Genomic DNA, 24,261 nt, shown 5'->3' with positions numbered 1-24,261 from the left:
ATTTCTATTAGGTGGAGGTGTGGAGTTCAGCATCTCAATATTTAGATCTCCTTTCCATTTTTGTAATGAGAAAGGGAGAAGATGAAGACCCAGATTTTCAGTTATTTCCTGCAAGTTAATCTTGAATTTCTAAACCCCTTTCTTAGATTTTTGATGAGAAGATATCCTGTGAATAAGAGAAAAAGAGAGAACTTTCCACCTTAGAAAGTTTGAAATTTTGTGGACGTTATTTTGATGAAAACTTCCTATTAGATTGTAGTACTTAGATGAAAAAGCATTTGACTAGTAACTTGTTATCAAAGTGTGAGGCTGGATGAACACAGCAAGCCAAGCAGCATCTCAGGAGCACAAAAGCTGATGTTTCGGGCCTAGATCCTTCTGATGAAGGGTCTAGGCCCGAAACGTCAGCTTTTGTGCTCCTGAGATGCTGCTTGGCCTGCTGTGTTCATCCAGCTCCACACTTTGTTATCTTGGATTCTCTAGCATCTGCAGTTCCCATTATCTCTGACTAGTAACTTGTTCTGTCATTGAGTAGAGCTCCTTTTGTAGATAATTGGTTACTTTTAAAATGATCACTTAAAAAAATCTGGAGTTCGTATTTTGATTGGAAATAACATTTAACGTTAAACCAAGAACAGTTATGTTTTAATTTCATGGGCTGTGATATTTTGCTGTCTTTCTGCTTGCACACTGGCTGATTTGTGGTTGGGTGTTTTGATAAAAACAAAAATGATCCCAGCTGGAGGAAATTCAGTGGAAATGTTTGACTACAATTAAGTTAAGAGCAAGTTTTAAAGTAAAAGTGAAACAGTGAAATGTTAGACATTGGTCTGTCCAAGTTAGTTATATTTAAACAGAGCGTGTCAAATACTTCTTGATAAATTGCTAAGATTCTTTTAAATTCAGCTTTATTCAATATAGCATGAAATTGACCATTAACAGGTATATTAATATTAATTGTTTAGTGACTAATTGCTGCCATCTTCCAAGGGCACTGTTCAAATCGATTGATCACTTCAGTTATGAGGGTAGTTTGAAGCAGTTGGGACTGTTCTCCTTGGAAAGAAGAAGATCTATAAGAGGGTTGAAATCACGTGTGGGCTAGATAGCATAGATAGTGGGGAGCCATTCCTGTTCATTAAAAGGAGCAAGATTGATGAGAGGGTGTAGCTCTAAATGATATGCAAAAGAATCAAGGGTGATGAGAAGGAAAAAAAAATTGCTGAGAAAGTGGTTAGGATATTGTATGCATTGCTTGGAAGTATGGTTGAGGCAGGTGCCGCACATAACGTTGTACACGAGGAGTTGCGAGTAATTTTATTTGCTTGGATAGAGGACTGGCGAGTCAACAAAGTAGCAAGTTTGGATATTTTTGTTTTCTGTATAGCAAGGTGTAACTAGTGGGATGCCACAGATTTCAGTCCCTAGGCTCCAACTATTTACAATCTATTAATATAATGACTTGGATGTAGGGTAGAATGTACTATTGCCGAATTTTCAGATTACACCAAAAGACTTGGAAGAGTAAGTTATAGTAAGTTATAAAAATAGAAATGGATATGGATAGGTCAGGTGAATGGGCCAAATTTTGGCCCACTAAAGTTTAAAGTAGACAAGTGTGTGGTTATCCATTTTGGTTGGAAGAATAGAAAGGCAACAAATTATCTAAGCGGAGAGAACTTTGCTTCAGTGCAGAAGGACCTGGGTGCCCTCATGCATGATGTGCAGAAAACTCCTATGCAGGTAAGCAGGTGATAAGGAAAGCAAATAGAATTTTGGCATTTAATGATAAAGGTATAGAGTATAAAAGTAGGAAAATTTTGGGGCAACTGTATAAGACATTAGTGTATCTAGAGTAATGTGTATAGCTTTGGTTTCTTTAGTTCAGAAGGGATGTAATTGCATTAGAGGCAATTCAGAGGAGATTTGTTAGATTGATTCCAGAAATGATGGGTTTGTCTTCTGAAGAGAACTTGACCATTTATTTAGTGATAATGGGAACTGCAGATGCTGGAGAATCCATGATAACAAAGTGTGGAGCTGGATGAACACAGCAGGCCAAGCAACATCTCAGGAGCACAAAAGCTGACGTTTCAGGCCTAGACTCTTCAGCAGAGAGCTCTCTGATGAAGGGTCTAGGCCCGAAACATCAGCTTTCGTGCTCCTGAGATGCTGCTTGGCCTGCTGTGTTCATCCAGCTCCACACTTTGTTATCTTGACCATTTATTTATGCCAGTTTTCTTTGGAGGCAGAAGAATGAGAGGAGATCGAAGTGAAATGATTGACAAAGTAGATGTAGAGAAGGTACTTCCTATTGTGGAGCAATCTAGAATGAGAAGCCATAGCTTCAGGATGAGGATAGCATATTTAAAACACAGGTGAGAAAAAATAACTTCTCTTGACGTGGTGAATCTTTGGAATTTAGTGTCCCAGAGTATGGTGGATGCTGGGACATGGAGTAAATTTAAGGAGAAGAACACATTTTTAACTCCTTACAGATTGAAGGGTTATTAGGAGTGGGCAGAAAAGCAGAGTTGAGTCTGAGATGAGATCAGCCGTGATTGTTTGGAATGGCGGAGCAGGCTCGAGAGGCTGAATTACCTACCCTTGCTGCTAGTTCTTATGGTATTATTCGGTTCAATTTAGGCATCCACAGGTCATTGGATGATTATTTGGATAGAAATAGTTTGTAAAGGGATGAGGAAAAGGCACAACATTTGCACAGAGTAATGATGCTTATTTGAAGAGCCTGCAGGGACAATAATCTGATTGGCCTCCCTCCACGTCATAACATTTCTGTGATTTTCTGATTCTTCTGTGAAAAGTCTGTTGTATTAAATGAGAGCTTCCCGTTGTTTGGCCCAGTCAGAGTTCACAATTAGTCGTTAGGCTGTGGATGACTAAGGTTAAGTGAACATATCTTTTGGTGAGACATACAGATTTTTATTATGCTGGCAATGTAGAAGGGGGCTGGGCTAACTCAGAATTGGGACAACTGGAGCCAAACAGATCTATGATACTAACTGCAGTTTTGACCATTGTAGAATAGATCAATCATTTTAGGTTTGGCAATGCGATAATCAAAACTTAGTGAAAGAGAAACTTAAAAAAATTAATTCACCCACTCCATTATATTCATACATGTACCACTAATGGTTATCTGCATCATGATGTCCTCAATTTGGGAATACAACAAGAGTACTGTCTACAGTTTCTGTTTCCTGAGGTAAGAAGGGTTTTTCTTGTTTACAGGAAGTGCACTGGAATATTGTTTGAAAGTATAAGTTATAGAACATAGAACATAGAACATAGAACATTACAGCACAGTACAGGCCCTTCAGCCCTCGATGTTGTGCCGACCTGTCATACCGATCTGAAGCCCATCTAACCTACACTATTCCATGTACGTCCATATGCTTGTCCAATGATGACTTAAATGTACTTAAAGTTGGTGAATCTACTACCGTTGCAGGCAAAGTGTTCCATTCCCTTACTACTCTCTACAAATAATTCCCTAGCCACTGTTTCTATTCCTCTCTTTGACAGTTCATCTTGGGTGAACAGTTATATTTGCCTTCTTGAATTAAAGTTTTATAGCCATTTTTATGAAAGTACACCAGCAATTCTTTTTGAGTGAAAATTCCAGGATTTTGAAACAACAACTCGAAAGGACAGTGAGTGACTAGTAGAGGGACTTGGAGGTTGGGGTATTTCCATGTATCTGCTGCCTTGGTCATGGATTTGGAAAGGGGGTCAAGGATGTTGGTGAATTTTAGCTGTACATCTTGTAGATGATACACACTGCTGCCAGTGACTGTCACTAATGGAGCGAATGGATTTTTATGAATGTGGTGCCAAGCACGTGAGCTGCATTGCCCTGACTAATGCCAAGCTTCTTGAATGTTGGTGGTGCTGCACTCATCCAGGCAGGTATGATGGGGAGTTTTCCATCACATTCCTCATTTATGCCATGCAGGTGGTGGACAGGCTTTGGGGTGTCAGGAGGTGAGGTTTTTGTTGCAGGATTCCTCGCTACTGACCTCTCCATGTAGCCAGTGTATTTATATAGCTAGTTCAGTTTCTGGTCAGCAGTAACCTCCACAACATTGTTAGTGGGAAAACTCAATGATAATGCAATTGAAAGTCAAGGGGCTTTAGTATTTGAGTCATGGTGAATGATCCTGAACATCCCCACTTTTGACCTTGTGATGGAACAGAAGTCATTGAAGTAGCCACAGATGGATGGGTCTTGGACACTACCTGAGGAACTCCTGAAGGGACTGCTGGGGGATTAAGATCAGTTATGATCTTTATTGAATAATGGCAGAGGCTTGAAGGGCTGAATGACCTTCTGCATTTTTCTGTCTTGCATTATAATGCTTTGTTAGAATGGCAAAGTGCTATGTCAGTGTGGAACATTTTATAATTGAGCTCACCATTAATTATTTTAAGTGAGAATTTACTTTCCAAAGGAGGAATGTTTTTAAGGATAAGTTATATTTGCCTTCTTGAATTAAAGTTTTATAGCCTTTTTTTTAAAGCAACACGAACCATTTCAATTCCCCCTCCCATTCCTTAGACAACATGTCCATCCTGGGCCTCCTGCACTGCCATAATGATGCCACCCGTAGGTTGCAGGAACAGCAACTCATATTCCGTTTGGGAACTCTGCAGACCAATGGTATCAATGTGGATTTCACCAGCTTCAAAATCTCCCCCCCCACCACTGCATCCCAAAACCAGTCCAGCTCATCCCCGCCTCCCTAACCAGTTCTTCCTCTCACCTATCCCCTCCTCCCACCTCAAGCCACATCTCCATTTCCTACCTACTAATCTCATCCCGCCCCCTTGACCTGTCCGCCCTCCCCGGACTGACCCATCCCCTCCCTGCCTCCCCACCCATACTCTCCTCTCCACCTGTCTTCTCCTCTCTCAATCTTCGGTCCACCTCCCCCTCTCTCCCTATTTATTTCAGAATCCTCTCCCCATCCCCTTTTCTGATGAAGGGTCTAGGCCCGAAACGTCAGCTTTCGTGCTCCTAAGACGCTGCTTGGCCTCCTGTGTTCATCCAGCTCCACACTTTGTTATCTCGGATTCTCCAGCATCTGCAGTTCCCATTATCTCTCTTCAATAAACATTGTACGTCTGATTTGTCTAAGAGCTATATCTTTAGAGGGCAAATGAAACCCAGTTCCTATCTGCCCAACCAGTTAGACATGAAGGATTCTTTTAGAGAACAGGGAAGTTTTTTGTGCCCGTGCCGATCATTATCTCTGAAATAATTTTGAAAATCTTCTTTGTAGGAAGAAAGTTTAGGATTGTCTCCTGTTTCTTGCTTGTAACTTTGTACAAGTATAATTGTATATTTATGTGGCATGAGACCTTTGAAAGTAAAATGATTAGTTGTGTATCTGGCTGTTTCATGGTGTAATTTTTGTCTTTCTAGGAATTTTATACTTGGCAAACAGTTGCCCAAAATGTGCTTGGATGAACAATGGATACTCCTGAGTATTTGGATTTGGATGCGATAGATTTCAGCGATGACGTTACTGTAAGTAATATTTATTGCTATTCTTCGTACTGTTTATCCTACTTTAATAAGATAGTGTGGTCGGACAGCATTTGGGAGTGTGGGGGATGTCTTGTGTTGAGTTTTGTTGAAATACTGACAAGCTCAGAAAAAAACAAATTGGTATGGGAGCAAGATGGTTATTTGAAATTACAAACAAGGGGAAGGCCAAGGTTATTCTAACCGAGTGACACTTGGAGGCAGAATCTAGAAATCACTGCCTGAAGAACATTCACTGTCACCATTTATCGTGATGAAAATTGAAACAGCGTTACATGAAAGAAAGTGACCACAATCACACATGAAGTGGGCAGGTTGAGTGCCTAAACATATGAGGGAGAGGGCCGCAGGATGCATTAAAGTGTAACCCTATAGAGGCCAGAATATTATACACACTGTGAAGGACACACACCTGCAGGGACCTCAATCCCTGACAATCTTAGCGCATTGGCTCCCTTTGTGCAGTATAACTCCCTGCCTCAAAGACATTGTTGACTGCCCATTCATATCAGCACATTTACACGGAGAGCTCAGGGAAATAAGAGATGTTTGTCCACAAAGGGCAACACTGCCAGCCAAGCCCAAGCCGTAGGGCATGCCTTGTTCATCTTCTTTCCTCATACTGCAGCAGGCTCTCAATATAGGCATTAATCCATGGTACATTCACTATGAACATGAAGTTAGGCATCATGCTAGGATGGTTTGCATTTGGGGCTATGCACAAATTCAGACACAAACCGATCTATTGTAAAACCATTAACACTTCGGCAATCATGGGACTTTACATACAGTGCAATGTCTTCTGTGCCGCTCAAGTGACTTCAAAAGGTCTTTTATTGTTTTTGTTTTCTTTTCTTCCCACTGTGCCTCATTGTTGTGCCAGGTTCCAAGCTGGGTGCTTATCAGTGGGCGCTATTGGCCTGAAAGGCTTGGCCTGGTCCTTAGGGTGTTTTTGTCTGGATGGCTCAGGCATGCTGAAAGTCTGCTTGCCAAAGGCTGGGGCTCCCTGATCAGCTTGAAATTCTAGAGAATGGACGGGACCAGGCAAGATAGAGATGTAAGATCTGGCTACTTCTAGACAATTCTAAGAGGAGACACCAGTGGGGTTTTTATGTGACCCATCCTCTGGCTGGCCATCTCCTTGTGAAGATGGGGCATGTGGAGTTGAATGTCAGATTCGCTGTCCCATAACCATCTTGCCTTTGGTTATGAGAACCAATGGCTGGGGTGCTGGAGTGCACCTGAGAGTGCCTCTTCCGCAGATCCTCAGAGTAGCTCTCCATATCAGCCATCAGCCTGTCCTTGGAGTTGTACAGACAGATGACTGCATTCAAGAAACAGTTAGATCACTATAATTGTAGCTGCACTGCTGCAGTCTCTGGGCTAGGAGGCCCATTGTCTCTCACATTGATCCTGTCCCTACTTGTTCACGTGGATAAGTACCTGATTGCTGATACTACAGGGTTCTGTCCTGCTTGGGGCTGAGTAGGTACCTGGTTTCTGTCAGCCTTCGATTACTAGTTGCCTAGGGCATTTTTTCCTGAGCTAGTTGTAGAAATGTCACAGTAAACTGCTCATCACCTGCACTCCTAAACTCACTAAATTGAACATTCCCACCAAGGAGTCTCAGCTATAGTCCCAGTCCCCTCCTTTGTAGGACAGGGCTCTTACCTTATAGTGTGTGAGGAGCCTAATATTGAGCATCCTCGCATCCATCCTGGCTCTTCTGCCCTTTTATCAGCTGTTTTCTCCTGTAATGGTGAGATTAAAATAGGTAGCATAGCTATTGATGTTGGCCAGGTGGTCAAAAGGTGAAGATATATCCTGGGCAAGTGAGTAGCCAGTGCAGAGGCCCTCCTGGTTAGTGGTATGCAATGTTCAGTAAGATCGTGAGCAACAGCGGTGGGACTGATAGACAATAGACAATAGGTGCAGGAGTATGCCATACAGCCCTTCCAGCCAGCACCACCATTCATTATGATCATGGCTGAGCATACACAATCAGTATCCTGCTCTTGCCTTATCCCCATAACCCTTGATTCCACTATCTTTAAGAGCTCCAGCCATCTCTTTCTTGAAAGTATCCAGAGACTTGGCCTCCACTGCGTTCTGGGCAGAGCATTCCGTATATCCACCTCTCTCTGGATGAAGAAATTCTTCTTCAAGTCTGTTCTAAATGGTCTACCCCTTATTTATTAGTATAGAGTATGAGCCTTGGTGGGAGGCGAGTGCAGTGTCACAGAAGAGGATGACACTTGCCCCTTAGAGTGGAGATGGTTGCTGACCTTACAACATCACTTGCCATTCCTCTGAATCACAGAGACTATGCTGACCCAAATGGCAACCTCGGACTGGGTGGCATGACCTCTTCTGCCTCTCCTTTGGGAAGGGACAGCCCTTCTCTGCAACAACCCATCCACTACAACCTTCATTCTCTGTTTCAGAGTTATGATGCCATTTTTCCCCTTTTCCACATCTTCCGTAAGACTGCCCTTTGAGCAAGGAACTTACGGAATCCCAGTGCTTACCCTGATTTACAAATCTTTTAAAAACTTCGCAGGTCCCAGTGATGTCCTTCAGCAGATATTAGGTGAATGTTGAGTGTTAGGATTGGGTGAGAGGGGTACCACAAAGGTGGGATAGGTAATTAATGAAGTGTGTTTTGTAAGATTCAGTGAGAGATCGCGCTAAGCTCCGTGGAAAGAAATTCTCCATGAAATTTGACAGAAATGGCAGACAAAAAATGTAAGTTTCAGCCTGTAATTTCTGGTTAAAGTCCTAAGCTTAGATTTGTGTAGTTTTTGAGAAGGGAGGTAAAGCATTTTTTGCCTAAGCATTTTGTCTTGTACTAATCAGAATACATGCGAGAATAGTATCTTTCAAATGATAGCAATACATTATCAAAGAATTAATGATAGAACAATGTAATCCAGAATCTTAGGCTATTGGGGATAACCTCACATCTTTCACCATGATATTTCATATGCAATATTCTTGTCCATTCACTAAGCCTGTCTAAATCCTCCTGAAGACATTTTATATTTTCTTCACAATACACTTTCCAATTTATGTTTGTACTGTCCACAAATTTGGAAGTATCATATTTGGTCCCCAAGATATTGATGTATATTGTGGACAAGTGGGACCCAGATGCCAATCTTGGGAGACCCTGCGGTCACAGTTACCAATGTGAGAATGACTCATTTATTCCTTTTTTTCAGTTAGTCAGTCATTCATTCATGCCATAATATTTCACCTATCCTATGTGCTGTAATTGTTTAACCGCCAGTGGGTGACTTTATCCAAAGCCTTTTGAAAAAGCAGCAGAATCACACTTTGATACAATGTACAACTTCCTGGCTCAGTATATTCCAATCAAGCTGGTTTGATGTTCTGCAGACGTTTCATTACCCTGCTGGGTAACATCTTCAGTGCAGCCTCCGATGAAGTGTCATTGTGTTCTCCGCATGATATTTAAATATGGTGTCTGTTGAGCTGGATTACTTCGCTTCCAGTTTCCCTTCGCAATGGAATGTGGGGTTGAGCTCAATGTGCTTGTTGATGGCTTTCTTCGTGGAGTATCAGGCTTTCAGGAATTCCCGTGCTTGCCTCTGCTTTGCTTGTCCCAGGATCTTGGTTTTGTCCCAATCAAATTTTTGGTTCTCCTTATCCATGAGGATAGAGATGAGTGAGTATTGTGGCCAACTGATGCTCGTGTGCCCCTGTTGTTGATTTCCTTCCTATTTATATGATGTAGTGTTTATCACAGTCTCTGCCGGGAATCTTATAGATGACATTGGTCCTGTAAATAGTGGGAAGTGGGTCTTTGGTTTGGGTAAGCGGTTGTCGTAGGGTTGATGTGGGTTTGTGTGCCATTCTAATGCCCATTGGTCGTCGGACACTTGTGGTCAGTTCACACGAGTTTCTGATGTAAGGTTGTGAGGTGAGTATGTCAGGGCGTGTAGTACCTGCTGGTGTCGTTCATGTAGTAGGCATCTTCTGACCCAGTTTTTTGGGTATCCATCCTCTTTGAATACCTGGAAGAGGTATTCTTCTTCTTAGCGTAGCTCTGTGCAAAGTTTTAAGTACTCTTGAAAGTATGGCCCTCCTGCTAATCCACCCAAAGCAATGGATATGCTACGTGGACAACACCTTTCTCATTATTAAACAGACCAAACTAGAGGAGACACACCAACTAATAAACAACACCCTCACAGGAATCAGATTCACCAGAGAAGAGGACAAGAACAAACAGCGTCTGTTCCTGGACGTCATGGTAGAGCGCAGGACAAATGGGGAATTCCTAACAAAGATACACGGGAAAGCCACACACGCTGACCAAGAATTTTGACAGCAACCCCCAACACTATGAGGCCTGATACTCCACGAAGAAAGCCATCAACAAACACATAGAGCTCGACACCATATGCACTCCATTGTGAAGGAAAACTGAAAGTGAGGTAATCCAGCTCAATGGACACCAGCGTTTAAGTAACAGGCAGAAGAACACAACAACACTTCATCGGAGGCTGCACTGCTGATGTTACCTAGGGGTAGTCAAACGTCTATGGAACAGCAAAGCAACTCGGCGAGTCAACAAACCGCAACATCCACAACCCGAGCCACAAATATACTCTAAAACCTGAGATATTCCACTCAAGCTAGGGTTCGTGGATGCATAGAATTTAAGAGTTCAGTAGAAAGCCATTTTGCTCTTAAGATCTGCTTCCCTGTTCAGTATGATCATCCAACTCAGTGTCCTGTTTCTGCTTTCTTCCCATAACCTTTGATCCCTTTAGGCCTAAGGACCGTATCTAGTTTCTTGAAAATATTCAATGCTTTGGCCTCCAATAACTTACTGTTGCAGAGGATTCCACAGTTTACCATTCTCTGGGTGAAGAAATTTCTTCTCATTTCAGACCTAAACAGTCTACCCCATATCCTTAAACTGTGGTCCCTGTTTCTGAACTCCCAGTAATCAGGAACATCCTGTGTTTATCCTGTATAGTCCTATTAGAATTTCATGGGTTTCTGTGAGATCCCCTCATTCTTCTAAATTCCAGTGAAATACTCATCCAATGAAAGAGGGCAGGCCAGGAGCAATACCATGTGTACCTAAAAATGAGAGGAGTCAACCTGATGAAGCTACAAAACAGGTCTACTTGTATGCCAAGCAACATAGACAGCAAGTATAGATGGAGCTAATTGATTCCATAACCTATAGATCAGATCTAAGCTCTGCAATCCTGCCACATCCAGTCAAGAATGGTGATAGACAATTGAATAACTCACCGGAAGAGAAGGTTCCACAAATATTTCCATCTTCATTGATGGGGCATCCTCGCAGATCAGTGTAAAGGAAAGGCTGGAAATTTTTGCAGCAATCTTCAGCTAGAAGTTCCAAGTGGATGATCCTCCTCTGAAGGACCCCAACATTACAGATGTCTTTCATCAATTTGATTCACTCCTCATCATATCTGGAAACATCTGAAGGCTGTGAGCCCTGACAACATTGTGGCAGTACTACTGAAGGTTGCCGTCCAAGCTCTTTCAAGGCAGCTGCAACACTGGCATCTACCTGAAGATATGGAAAATTTCCAAGGTATGTCCTGAATATACAAATTAAGACAAATCCAACTGGGCCAATTACTGTCTTATCAGCCCATTTGTGATCATCAGGTGATGGAAGGTATCAGCATTCCTGTAAAACGTCAGTTTACAAGGCAATCACCTACTCGCCGATCCTCGATTAGGGTTCTGCCAGAGCACTCAGCTGTTGACCTTGTTGTAGCCTTGGTTCAAATTGGACATAAAAGCTAAATTATCCGTCTGTAATGAAAGTGACTGCCCTTGACAATAAGTTCATGTGTGTGTCATTGAGGAGCCAAACACTGTAGCAGTCTTTGCCAATCAGGGTCAACCCTCTCTTCAATGGAAGTCACATTTGGCGCAAAGAAAGATGGTTTTGGTTCTTTTAGATCAGTCATCTTAAGTACTGGACAGTTGTGCAGGAGTCCCTCAGGATGGTACTAGGCCCAACAATGTGCTGCTGCTTTATTAAAGACTTACCCTCTATCATAACGTCAGAAGAAGGGATTTTTGCCGGTGATTGCAAATGTTCAATACCATTCATGACCTCTCAGGTACTGAAGCAGCTGATATCTAAATGCAGCATGACCTGGACAATATCAAGGCTTGGACTGAAAAGTAGCTAGTAACATTTCTGCCATTCAAATGCCAGGCAAGGTACATTTCCAACAAGAGAGGATCTGACTATCACCCCATGACGTTCAATGGCATTACCATCACTGAAGCACCCTCTATCAATATTCTGGGATTACTATTAACCAGCAACTAAACTGGATTAACTAAATAAATGCAGTGGCTACAAGAGCAGGTCAGAAGCTAGCAATCCTGCAGCAAGTAACTCACAACCTGAATCCGCAAGAGTCTTTCTACTGTTTACAAAACAAGTCAGGAATATGATGGATTGGTGAAATTTGCTGTATCCTCAGTTGCCTCGATGAGTGCTGTTCTAACAATACTCAAGAAGCTTGCTATCATCCAGGACGAGCTGGAATCAAGCCACTTGATTCACACCACATTCATAAATATCCTCTTCCTCCATCACTGATGCTCAGTAGTAGCAGCAGGGTGTACAATCTACATAATGCACTTCAGAAATTCATCAAGACTTCATAGACAACACCTTCCAAATCCATAACCACATTCATCTGGAGGGACAAGGGCTGCCAATACACTGGAGCGTCGTCATCTTCCCATTCCTGTCCAAGCCACTTGCCATCCTGACTTGGAAATATATATAACTGTTCCTTTGTTGCTTGTTCGAAGTCCTGCAAGTCTGTTCCCAATAGCATTGTGGGTTTATCTATAGGGCACAGACTTCAGTACAATAAGGTATATCAACCAACTACTTTCTCAAGCGTGGTTAGGGATGGGCAACAAATTTTGGTCCAGCCAACGATGCCCACATTGCATCCATGAATTTAAAAAAAAGTATACTGCATCAATCATCACTACGAATTTTTTTAAGCAAGAAAATTAGCTTGTACAGGTCCCATCTGGCCCAGAACTGGTCCCATTTCCTCAGAAATTTGATGCCCTCCCTCCTACACCAGTTTTCCACTCATGTACTTAGACAACCAGTACCTTCCTGCTTTTGTGTTTACTAGCATGTAGCACTTGGAATAATCTTGAGATAACTGCTTTTGAGGCCCTGTTTTTTCATTTTCTACCTAACTCCAGGGGATCTTCCTTCTGGATCGCAGCCCTTTTCCTATCTATGTTTGTACATGGCACGCCACAACTTCTGACTGGCCCCTTTGTGGGGTGTGGGGTGTGGGGTGGGTGTGTGTGTGTGTGTGTGTGTTTGGTGTGTGTGTCTTGCAGCCACTCTGTGACATCTTTTGGCAACAAGCAATTAACACATCATTCCAGAGTCAAATTTTTTTGTTATTCATTTTTAATGGGATGTGGGCCTCAATCGCTGGGCCGGCAAGCTCCCTAATTGCTCAGGAGGCAGTTCAGAGTCAACCAAGTTACTGTCGATCTGGAGTCACACATAGGCCAGGCCAGATAAGGACAGCAGATTTCCTTCCCTAAATGGTATTAGTGAACCAGATGGGTTTTTCTGACAATTGGCAACAATTTCATGGCCTCCATTAGATTCTTAATTTCATTTTTTTAACTGAATTCTGCCACAAGATTTGAACCCGGGTCCTCAGAATGTGATCTGGGTCTCTCAATCTGGGTCTAGTGAGTATATAACAATGCCATCATTTTCCTAATACCTGATTCCATGACTATGGAATTTCCCTTAAGTATTGGTTGAGCATTCTTCTTCCCCTTCCCCTGTGAAGCTGAGTCCTCTGTGGTGCCATGGAAATGGCTCTGACTTCATGACTTTGTCGTCCCTGCAACACAATCGCCCTCCCCTCAGCTGAAGGGTGAATAATGAGAGGTCAGAATTTTAAGGTGAAAGGCATGAGGTTTAGTGGCAATTTGAGGTGAAGTCTTTTCACCCAAATGATGGTGGGAATCTGGAATGCATTGTGTGGGAGGGTGGTAGAGGCAGGAAACCTGACAACCTTTAAAAAGTAACAAAGTGTGAAGCTGGATGAACACAGCAGGCCAAGCAGCATTTCAGGAGCACAAAAGCTGATGTTTCGGGCCTAGACCCTTCAGAGCCTCTGATGAAGGGTCTAGGCCCGAAACGTCCGCTTTTGTGCTTCTGAGATGCTGCTTGGCCTGCTGTGTTCATCCAGCTTCATACTTTGTTATCTTCGATTCTCCAGCATCTGCACTTCCCATTATCACGAGTACAACCTTTAAAAAGTACATGGGATGAGTACTTGAAAAGTCATGATATGCGAGACTGTGGACCAACCGCTGGAAATTGGGCTTTAATTCATGTCTACTCACTGATGGAGACTATTTTTGGAGCAAACCTTAATTAAAGCACTTCTTGCCCTCTCTGGCCTGAAATACCACATTGACCCAAATTCCCAATTACTCTGTCTCATTCTGGCAGTCTCCCTCATTCAAACAGGCAATTTATTCTGACCATTATGTGGATTCAGACTATTATGTTAATTGCCATTTAATTAGAATAATTATGAGAACATTTTTCTTTGGGAATTGTAGTAAAATAATGCCTTGTGCTCTTGCCTTGCTGATTTTTTTTTAAATTAAAATTTTTAAAAAATGTAATCCTTTTCTGGCTGGTTTTGCCTTGCTGTGTTCAGAACATTGTGCCTGCATATGTTCAGGTGAAACTAATGTGTTTGTGCAGCCAATATCACTAACCTTACTCTTAATGAAATATTTAACTTTTTCCTTCCCTATCATGATCTGGAGCTGTTTGTCTCTCAAAGTCCATTCCCTGTTATTACTTGCTGTCCCAATTAGGTAGAAACAATGTTCTGTGGCTAATTTCAACAGGTGTCTGGAAAAAACAAAATACCAGGTTTTCTATCTGGCAGTTCTGTCTTCTGTTCCTGTCACTGTAAATGTAAATATTAGGACCTCAATTCCACACAATCAGCAACAACCTTTAATTACAGCAAGAGAACAGAGCAGAATGCAGGAGTGAGATGCAAGTCTTCCCTACACTGGGTTGTGATGTGAGGATGCATTGAAATGATGAGTAATCTTACACGTATGATCTGTCAGGACAGAGTTATGGCTTTCCATGTCTGCTTGCTGACAGGTTGTCTCATTTTGATATCAGATTGACCTGCATGTTCATTTTGGATTACTGTTAAATAATGTTTACATATTTTAAATGAAAGTATATCTCATTATAGATGGAAATACGCATTAGACCCTAGCTGCTGAAGCCTTTGATTAAACAATGGAACCATTGAATTTTTACAGCACTGAAGACAAATATTCAGCCCATCGTGTTTCTGTCAAATCTGTGCAAGATTAATTCAACTGTCCCCATTCCTCTGTCTTTTCTCTTTTACCCTGCAGTTTGCTGTCACCCCCTTGACCTGTCTGTCTTCCCTTGACTAACCAACCCCCATCCTAACTCCCCACCTACACTCACCTTTACTGGCTCCATCCCCGCCTCCTTGACCTGCCTGTCTCCTCTCCACCTATCTTCTCCTTTTATTCACCTTCCATCCACTTCTCCCCCCCCGCCTCTTTATTTCAGAATCTCCTTCCCCTCCCCCATTTCTGAAGAAGGGTCCAGACCCGAAACATTAGCTTTCCTGCTCCTCTGATGCTGCTTGGCCTGCTGCGTTCATCCAGCTCTACACCTTGTTAACATCGATGATTATCCAATTTCCTTTTGAAAACCTGTGTTTGAATCTGCCTACTTTTCTCATTCAGTTGTTAATTCTAAATCATGTCCACTTACTGCATAAAATGTTTTTCCTCCTTTTGCCATTGCTTATTTTGCTAACCACCTTAAAATAGCCCCCTCTGGCTTTCAACTCATCTGCTAATGACAATAGTTTCACCCTGTCTGTTCCTTCTCAGATCCATCTTGAGTTTGAACATGTGTATCAAATCTCCCCTAATCTTCTATTCTGCAAGGAGAACAACCCCAGCTTCTCCAATCTATCCATGTACCTATTGAACCCTGGAACCATTCTTATGAACCTTTTCTGCAAAGGCATTCACATCTTTTCTAAGGTGTGATGCCCCAGGGAAAGACATGGTATTCAAATTGAGGTCAAAACCGTGTTTATTCAGATTTATCATGAAGCTAGTGCTTGATTACTTTAATTATAAAGCCTAAAATCCTGCATTCTTCATTAACTACTTTCTCAGTTTGCCCTATGACCTTTTCATGATTTATGCCTCTATATCTCCCGTTCCTTTGTTTCTATATTTCCTGTAGAATTCTATCCTTTGTTTTATATTCAAAATTACTTGCCTTTCATAAACCTATACTGACTTTAATTTCTTACCTTTACTTGTCGAAAAAGTACTCAAAGGGCTTCCTTCATACTTGTATTTGATACTTACCTCATGTGGCCGTTTAGCTTAATATTCCATCATTTGGTTCTGAAGCACTTTTAAAAAGACATTTAAATAGTAGCTAACTTCTGAATTCTGTGCTAATCTAGTTTTTAAATACATTGCATGAGCTTTGAACAACAACTCGTACCCTAATTTCATTCAGTATTCTGTAATATATTCAATTTGACCCTGTTCTTTGAATGTTCAGCTTCTCCATTTTGTTTTTTGAACACTACCAAGTTAATACTTAGTTATTTTTTATATGATCTATGCAAATCCTACTCCTTCCATTATTGCTTCCGAAACAACTGCACAGAGGCTGGTATCCTGGCACCACCTCACCCTTTATTTACATGTGCACAGTATATGAGCTCTGACAAGCCAGCTCAGAGCCAGTCCCTAGAAAGGAAACTGTCTTCATCTCCTGTTTATATCTGTCAGACAGGGCTCCCTAATCAGCCCTCATTCCAATCACTACAGCTTAATGTTGTAAAAATTAACAAGGATTGAGAATTTTTTTTCTCTTAAAGTGTAGCATCCTAAATTCAAACTGCTGAATCATAATTCTACCATTTATATTCTGCAGCTGAATGGAATGGTAAGACTTGTTGAAGATAATGTTACTTTTACACCTGTAAACTTTGGTTGCTAGTCATTTGTACAAAAAAGAAATGTGCATTTGGGAAAACCTTTTGTATTTTAGTAATTAGATGTAAATGAAATTTAATAATAGGATTGGCCCAGATAAATAGATTATTCCTGTGTTGAGATTCTGAATGAGAATATTTTACAGGGAAGTGGTCCAAGCCAAATCAGTACATTGCCATCACAGGTGACGCTGCACATGACCCTGCAGTTATTGACATGACTTCCTGCTTTGCTTGACACTTGGTTGAGGGTGACAGGGCATATTTTTCAGAGTGTATAGGATCTTGAATTCATAAAAGAATAAATAGAAAATAAAAGATTAGCTTAACTTTAGGTCTTGGTTAAGCCACCACTGAAGTGTTGTGTCTGCTTCTGTTCACCATACTTCAGAAAGGATGCATGGGTCCTTGAGAGGATGCAGAGGAGCTTTACCAAAGTAGTTCCAGGGATGGAGGATTTTAAATTGAAGAAGATGGCTGATCTAATAATCCTTGTTTCACTTTTCATGCCTTTTCCCCATAACCCTTAATTCTCTTGCTGATTAAAATCTACCTATCTCAGCCTTGAATGTACATAACAACCCAAGCTGTACTGTTCTTTGTGGTAAAGAATTTCTCAGACTTACTACACATTGAGAAAAAAAAAACCCTCATCTTTGTCTCAAATGGGTGGCCCTTTGCTGTGAGATTATACCATTTGGCCCAAAACTGTCTTCCAAGGGGATATCACAGTCGTCATCTGTCTCTCCAAACATATGTCCTTGCCCACTTTCCAGAATCTGTATCATCTTTCTTAGCAGCAGTAAACATGGAAACTTGACCATCTTGCATATGAATACTAATGACATCTAGTTTGATATCCCTGCTACTTCTTCAACTGTAAAGGCCTTTCCATGTTCTCAGACGATCTTTTAAGAAAGACAAAAAAAACTAGCCTAATGTGGTCGCTTCAAATTGAGGAGATAAAAGACTGACTGGGCAATCAATTTGTGGAGCACCTACAATCCGTTTGCAAAAACGATCCTGAGCTTTTGATCGCTTGCCACTTCAACATACCTCAGTTTTCACTGGCCAGTGTTTTTGTCTTGGATCTGCTGCAGTGCTCCAGTGAGGCTCAGCACAAGCTGGAAGAACAGCATCTCATTTCCCACTTGGGGACCCTGCAATCTTCAGGACTTGATTTTGAATTCGTAATTTTAGAGCCTGAACACCTTTCACCTCCTTTACCCACTCCCATGTCCCTGGCCCTGTCATGACATCGGCTGCTTTCATCACTGCCAACCCATTTTCACTTACTAATGATTTGCTTTTCTTTCTCCCTGGGTCATAATTATTCAACTCTGTCTGTCAAAGTTCTGTTCTCTCTCTTTGGACTCCACCTCCTCCTCTTCTACACCTTTCCCCCAAACCTCTCAACTCAGTTCTCAAGCAGGCTCACTGGGACTGGAAACATGAACTTTGCTTTCACTTCACAGATCTTGAAGACCTGGAGAGTGAATTGTGTTCATAGTGCCTGTTGTCTGCTCCCTTTACAGCCTTGATATTCCCATCTTTTGCCACCTGCTTTCCATTGAAAATGGTATAAATTTGGCAGTAAATTAACCCATCCACTGAGGTTCGTCATTCTGATTTTCTTACCTCAACCAGTGCAAAATTACTCCTCTCAATCCACACCTTAACCTCCTACTGCCGAAAGAACTCTGATTCAGACTTTTTGTAAAATTTCAGCATTCCAGCGCCTACCTGTTCTATTGTCTGTTTGATATTTCACCTTGCTCAAAATGCAGATATCTGTCAAATATTGCAATAAATCTGAATTGCTGATTGTTATTATTGTAATCGTGGGGAGTGCTTTAATGTTCTCGCAATCATGAGATATTTTTCTAATGAGAGAATTTTGGCCACCCTCAAATGGACCTATTGAAAGTTACATTCTTCCTTGGTTTTGCTAGGATTAAATATGCAATTATCAAGAGAATTCAAACGTTCTTCAAATTGATTCCTATTGTATGAGTTTCTTGAACCAACAAATGCAATCAGTTATATAATACACAAAACTGGTGATCAGTATTATAAATTGCAATATTATTTAATTATTCAGTTTTTAATTCTACTTAAAATCAATCCATTCTTTCACGTACAGGGATCCAGAAATAGATATTGTTTGTGCATTGTACTCGGCTGCTTTTAGAAGCAATACTGAACTGGTTAAACGCAGAAATAAAAAGCTTTATTAAAATTTGCAGCCACGAGCTGGTATATATATATATAGATGTTTAGTGTGTGAGAGATATAGAGGTTCTGTAACATCTCTGCTTTAGTGCCACAATACTTTATGGTAGCATGAAAATTAATCAAAAGGTCAAATTTGCTACTTGCCATGTTTTGAAAACATAAGTTTGTTTAATTCAGCATTTTATACTTCCAATATTTATGGTGTGAAACAGAAGCCTACTGACGAGAACATTCAGCTCTAGGTTAGTACTATAAACATGACAATAGATCTGGAAAAAGTAAAATAGATCCTTATTCAATGTAGTTTGCTAAATTAGTATATGGATTGTAATTCAAAGCCTTAAAATGTGCTATTTTAAAAATTGTGATCTGAAAATGTGTTTAACTGGTGCATTTGGATGTTCAGATTCTCATTAGTAAAGCATATAGAGTCTGCAGTTAATGCATAAAAATGTAGGTGTAGGAGTAATAGATGCCCAGCACTTAAGAACATAAGAACTCGGAGCAAGAGTAGGCAGTACTGCCCCTCAGGCCTGCTGTGCCATTCAGTGTGATCGTGGTTGATTTCATCTTGGCCTCAACTGCACTTCCCTGCTGCTCTCCACAACCCTTCAACCTATTACTAATTAAAAATCTGTCTGCCTCCTCCTTAAATTTATCTTGTGTCCTTCAGCACACTGGGGGAGAGCATCACTAATCTTTGACAGAAGTAAAATTTATATAAAACTTCCTTGTGCTGTGCAATAACACATCATATTAAATGGCTCATTATTAGTTCTGAGGAAGGGCCACTGGAACATTAACTCTGATTTCTTTCATAAATGCTGCCAGACTGTTGAGCTTTTCCAGAAACTTCTGTTTTTGATTCATTATATCAATCATTCTTGGATTGCAAACAAATTGTCTCAAATGAGACAATTATGCCATAGGTAACACAAGACCTCCCCCTTACTCCTCAGTAATGGTCTCACCTTTGTCCCTCTCCACCCACACATTGATGAATATAACTCTCATCTAAATATTGAGCAGTTTTTCCGCTGCCTCCGCCTCCGCCTCCGCACTTATTTCTTTAATCGTGAAACTAACCCTCCCCCTACTGACCCCTTCTCCCGCCTCCAATGCACCCCCTTCTCCTGGAAACCACCCCATGGCCCCCTGCCCTCCCTTGACCTCTTCACCTCTAATTGTCGTCGAGTTATCGATTGCCTGAACCTCTCCACCTCACCCACTCCAACCTCTCCCCCACAGAACGTGCAGCCCTCAGCTCCCTCTGCTCCAATCCTAAACCCATTACTAAAGCCGTGGACAAGGGAGGTGCAGTTGTAGCATGGTGCACTGACCTCTATATTACTGAGGCCGGACACCTGCTGTCTGACACCTCCTCCTACCGTACCCTCGATCGTGACCCCACCCCTGAGCACCAAACCATCCACAACCTCATCACCTCAGGTGACCTCCCACCCACAGCCTCTAACCTCATCGTTCCCCAACCCTGCACCGCCCGCTTCTATCTCCTTCCCAAAATCCACAAACCCACCTGCCCTGGTCGACCCATTGTCTCCGCCTGCTCCTGCCCCACCGAACTCATCTCCACCTATCTGGATTCCATTTTCCCCCTCTTAGTCCAGGAACTCCCTATCTACATCCATGACACCACCCACGCTCTCCACCTGCTCCAGAACTTCCAATTCCCCGATCCCCAGCACCTCATTTTCACTCTGGACATCCAGTCCCTAAACACCTGCATTCCCCATGCTGATGGCCTAAAAGCCGTCTGCTTCTTCCTGTCCCGGAGACCCGACCAGTCCCCCTCCACTGACACCCTCATCAACTTCTCCTTTAACTCCTCCCACTTCCTGCAGACAAAGGGGGTGGCCATGGGTACCCACATGGGCCCAAGCTATGCCTGCCTCTTTGTAGGGTACGTGGAACAATCCCTCTTCCAAAGCTACACTGGCCCCATCTCCCATCTCTTCCTCCATTACATTGATGACTGTTTCGGCGCTGTCTCGTGTTCCCACGAGGAACTTGAACAGTTCATGCACTTCACTAACATCTTCCACCCCAACCTTAAGTTTGCTTGGACCATCTCTGACACCTCTCACTCCTTCCTGGACCTCTCTGTCTCCATCTCTGGCATTCCCCTGGAAACCAATATCCATTTTAAGCCTACTGACTCCCACAACTACCTAGAATATTCCTCCTCTCACCCACCTTCCTGTAAAAATGCTATCCCCTATTCCCAATTCCTTTGCCTCTGCTGCATCTGCTCCCAAGATGAGGCATTCCACTCCCGAACGTCACAGATGTCCTCTTTTTTTTTCAAAAACCACAACTTCCCCTCCACAGTGACAAAAATGTCCTCGACCGTGCCTCCCTCATTCCCCGCAACTCATCCCTCACAACTCATCCCTCACATCCCCTATCCACAACAATAACCAAAACTGAATCCCCCTTGTCTTCACGTACCACCCTACCAACCCCTAAATCCAACGCATCATCCTCCGACATTTCCGCCATCTGCAATCCGACCCCACCACCAAAGCCATTTTACCCTCCCCACCCTTGTGTGCTTTCCGGAGGGACCATTCTCTCCGTGACTCCCTTGTCCACTCCACACTCCCCTCCAGCCCCACCACCCCCGACATTTTTCCCTGCAGTCGTAGCAATTGCTACACCTGCCCCTATACCTCCCCCCTCACCCTGATCCCCAGCCCTAGGAAGACTTTTCACATCAAACAAATGTTCACCTACACATCTGTCAGTATATCTGCTGTTCCTGTTCCTGCAGCCCAAAGGTATCAGAGTGGGCTTCACAAGCTTCAAAATCTCCCCTCCCCGACCACATGCCAAAATCAGCCCAGCTAGTCCCCGCCTCCCTAACCATTCCTCCCACCTCAAGCCCCATCCCATCCCCTACCCACTAACCTCATCCCGCACCCCCCGATCTGTCCGTCCTCCCTGGACTGACCTATCCCCCTCTAACACCCCACCTACATTCACCTTCACTGGCTCTAACCCTGCCTCTTTGACCTGTCTGTCTCCTCTCACCCTATTTTCTCCTTTATCCATCTTCTATCCGCCTCCCCCATCTCCCTATTTATTTCAGAATCCCCTTCCCCTCCCCCATTACTGAAGAAGTGTCCCGACCCAAAATGTTCGGCTTTCCTGCTCCTCTGATGCTGCTTGGCTTGCTATGTTCATCCAGCCTCACACTGTGTTATCTCAGATTCTCCAGCATCGGCAGTTCCAACTATCTCTGTAACAGGACAACTCTTTCTGATTTAGGCTTCTAAAATAGATTGAAAATTGCATGTCCAGGTCAGTGTTTGTGCTTTGACAATTGATTAGTCTTTGGATTTATTTTTTAGCCATTGAACGAATTATGTTTCAAAGTTGCTTCTTCCTAGCTTCTAAGAATGGCTTTTACACCCAGAAGTCTTTAAAAAAAAATTCTTGTGAGAAGGATATTTGTCATGTGTTTTAACGAACCAGCATAGGCCCTGACGAAATGTTGACTTTCCTGCTTTTTGAATGCTGTCTGACCTGCTGTGCTTTTCCAGCTGCACGTTTATTGACTTCCAATTTCCTGCATCTGCAGTCCTTACTGTTTCCAATATAGGTTATATTTGTTTCAAAAAGAAAATCAGTTAAAGGAATAGGAATTAAATATAAATGGAGTCTAAAAATTAAGACTGTAAACAGAAACATATTACTATTATAATTTAGTTAATTAATTAGTTAATTGAGTTTCTATGTTATATGCAGTAAGAAGAGGAGTCGTGTCTTTAATTTCATTTTGGGTTTGCTTAGTGAGAGGTACTGGGTGCCTGAAGTTTTATGCATGGATCTTTTATTGAGCATTTCAAGGCATGAGACAAATATTTCTGTATTATGGAAAAAAGCATGTGGAAAAAAGACTTGCCTAGTGACACGAAATCCAGTATCATTAGAAAGTCAGAACTGTCCAGAAAGTCAGGCAGTGTGTGCAGCTTCAATCAGGGCAAAAAGGTTCAGTTAGTTTAGCAGTCTTCAGAAAGTCAGGCCCAGGGAGAAAGCTGTGAGAGAAGCATCCAGAAGCAGAAAACTGCTGGAAATTAAGGTTATAGAAAACCACGGGTTTTCTCTGAAAGTGCTTGGAAAGACTAAAATTCTCGAAACTGATTGATTGCAGTGAGAGGATGGGTATGATGTCCCAAATCTGGGGATTAGGCATGAAGAGATACCAGAGGGCCACAATACAGTGCAGAATAACTGAATCCTCTTCTCACCCTTGGTTATTCATGGAGGCCTTCATCTTTATCTTGACCAATGCTTGATGTTAATCAGTAAACTCTTACAATCAGGTTACCTACAGACAGAAGATGATCAAGCTTGACATCTGTAGATGTTAGCTATCCTGTGCGTTTCAAGCTCAAGATTGCTTCGTCCAGTATAATTGAATAATGGCAAGGTACTGTGGATGCTGGAGATGTGAACTAATTATAAGGAATGCTGAAAAACCTCAACTGGTCAGTCAGCATCTGTGGAAACATTAACCTTTACATCTTGAGTATTGTACTGTGTGTATTTTCGACCTCCTTATCTGAGGAAGGATGCCCTGGCTATTGCGGGACTGCAGAGAAGGCTTACCAGGCTGTTTCCAGGGATAGTCAGGTTGAAATATGGGGAGATACTAGATCTATTAGAACTGTATTCAATGAGGTTTGGGAGAATGAAGGACCTCATAGAACGGTATAAAATTTTAACAGGATTGAACAGGATAGGTGCAGGAAAGATGTTCTCGATGACTGGAGAGCCCAGAACCAGGGTTACCAGTCGAAGATAAGGGTCTAGGCCCAAAACGTCAGCTTTTATGCCTCTAAGATGATGCTTGGCCTGCTGTGTTCATCCAGCTCTACACTTTGTTATCTCAGATTCTCCAGCATCCAGGGGTATGTCTTTTAGGACAGAGATGAAGAGGGATAGCTTCACCCAGAGTCATGGGCCTGTAGAATTTTCTGCAATGGGAAACTGTTGAGGTCAAAATATTGAATACTTTCAAGAAAGATATAGATATAATTATTCGGACTAAAGGGACCAGAAGACACGGGGATAAAGTGGATACAGAGTACTGAGTTGGGTGATCAACCATGGCCATTTTGGAAGTGGAACAGGCTCTAAGGGTCAAATGGCCTCCCCTACTCCTGTATTATTGGAAAATGATACAAAAAACCTGAAAGGTTTACTTTGATATTTATTTTCAGTGATGTTTAAATAAGACAGTCTACAGAAAGTTTGTGTCTTTGGTTTTTGTGTCTTGAAATGGAACTTGAG

At 42.2% G+C, this 24,261-nt stretch overlaps 1 protein-coding gene across 4 annotated transcripts in view; it reads left to right on the top strand.

Moving 5' to 3' along the window:
• The window catches only part of sncaip (synuclein, alpha interacting protein), a 112,115-nt gene that overhangs the window by 31,252 nt on the left and 56,602 nt on the right, over positions 1–24,261 (top strand). For all 4 annotated transcript variants that reach the window (XM_048527374.2, XM_059644675.1, XM_048527376.2 and 1 more), the window contains one exon: positions 5,447–5,551. In XM_048527374.2, the coding sequence (XP_048383331.2) occupies positions 5,495–5,551 (57 nt within the window). In that variant the 5' untranslated portion in view covers positions 5,447–5,494. The remainder of the gene's footprint in view (positions 1–5,446; positions 5,552–24,261) is intronic.

The sequence above is a fragment of the Stegostoma tigrinum genome, chromosome 3 (genome assembly GCF_030684315.1).
Source record: "Stegostoma tigrinum isolate sSteTig4 chromosome 3, sSteTig4.hap1, whole genome shotgun sequence".
NCBI lineage: Eukaryota > Metazoa > Chordata > Chondrichthyes > Orectolobiformes > Stegostomatidae > Stegostoma > Stegostoma tigrinum.
This window is presented reverse-complemented; position numbering and strand designations above follow the sequence as displayed.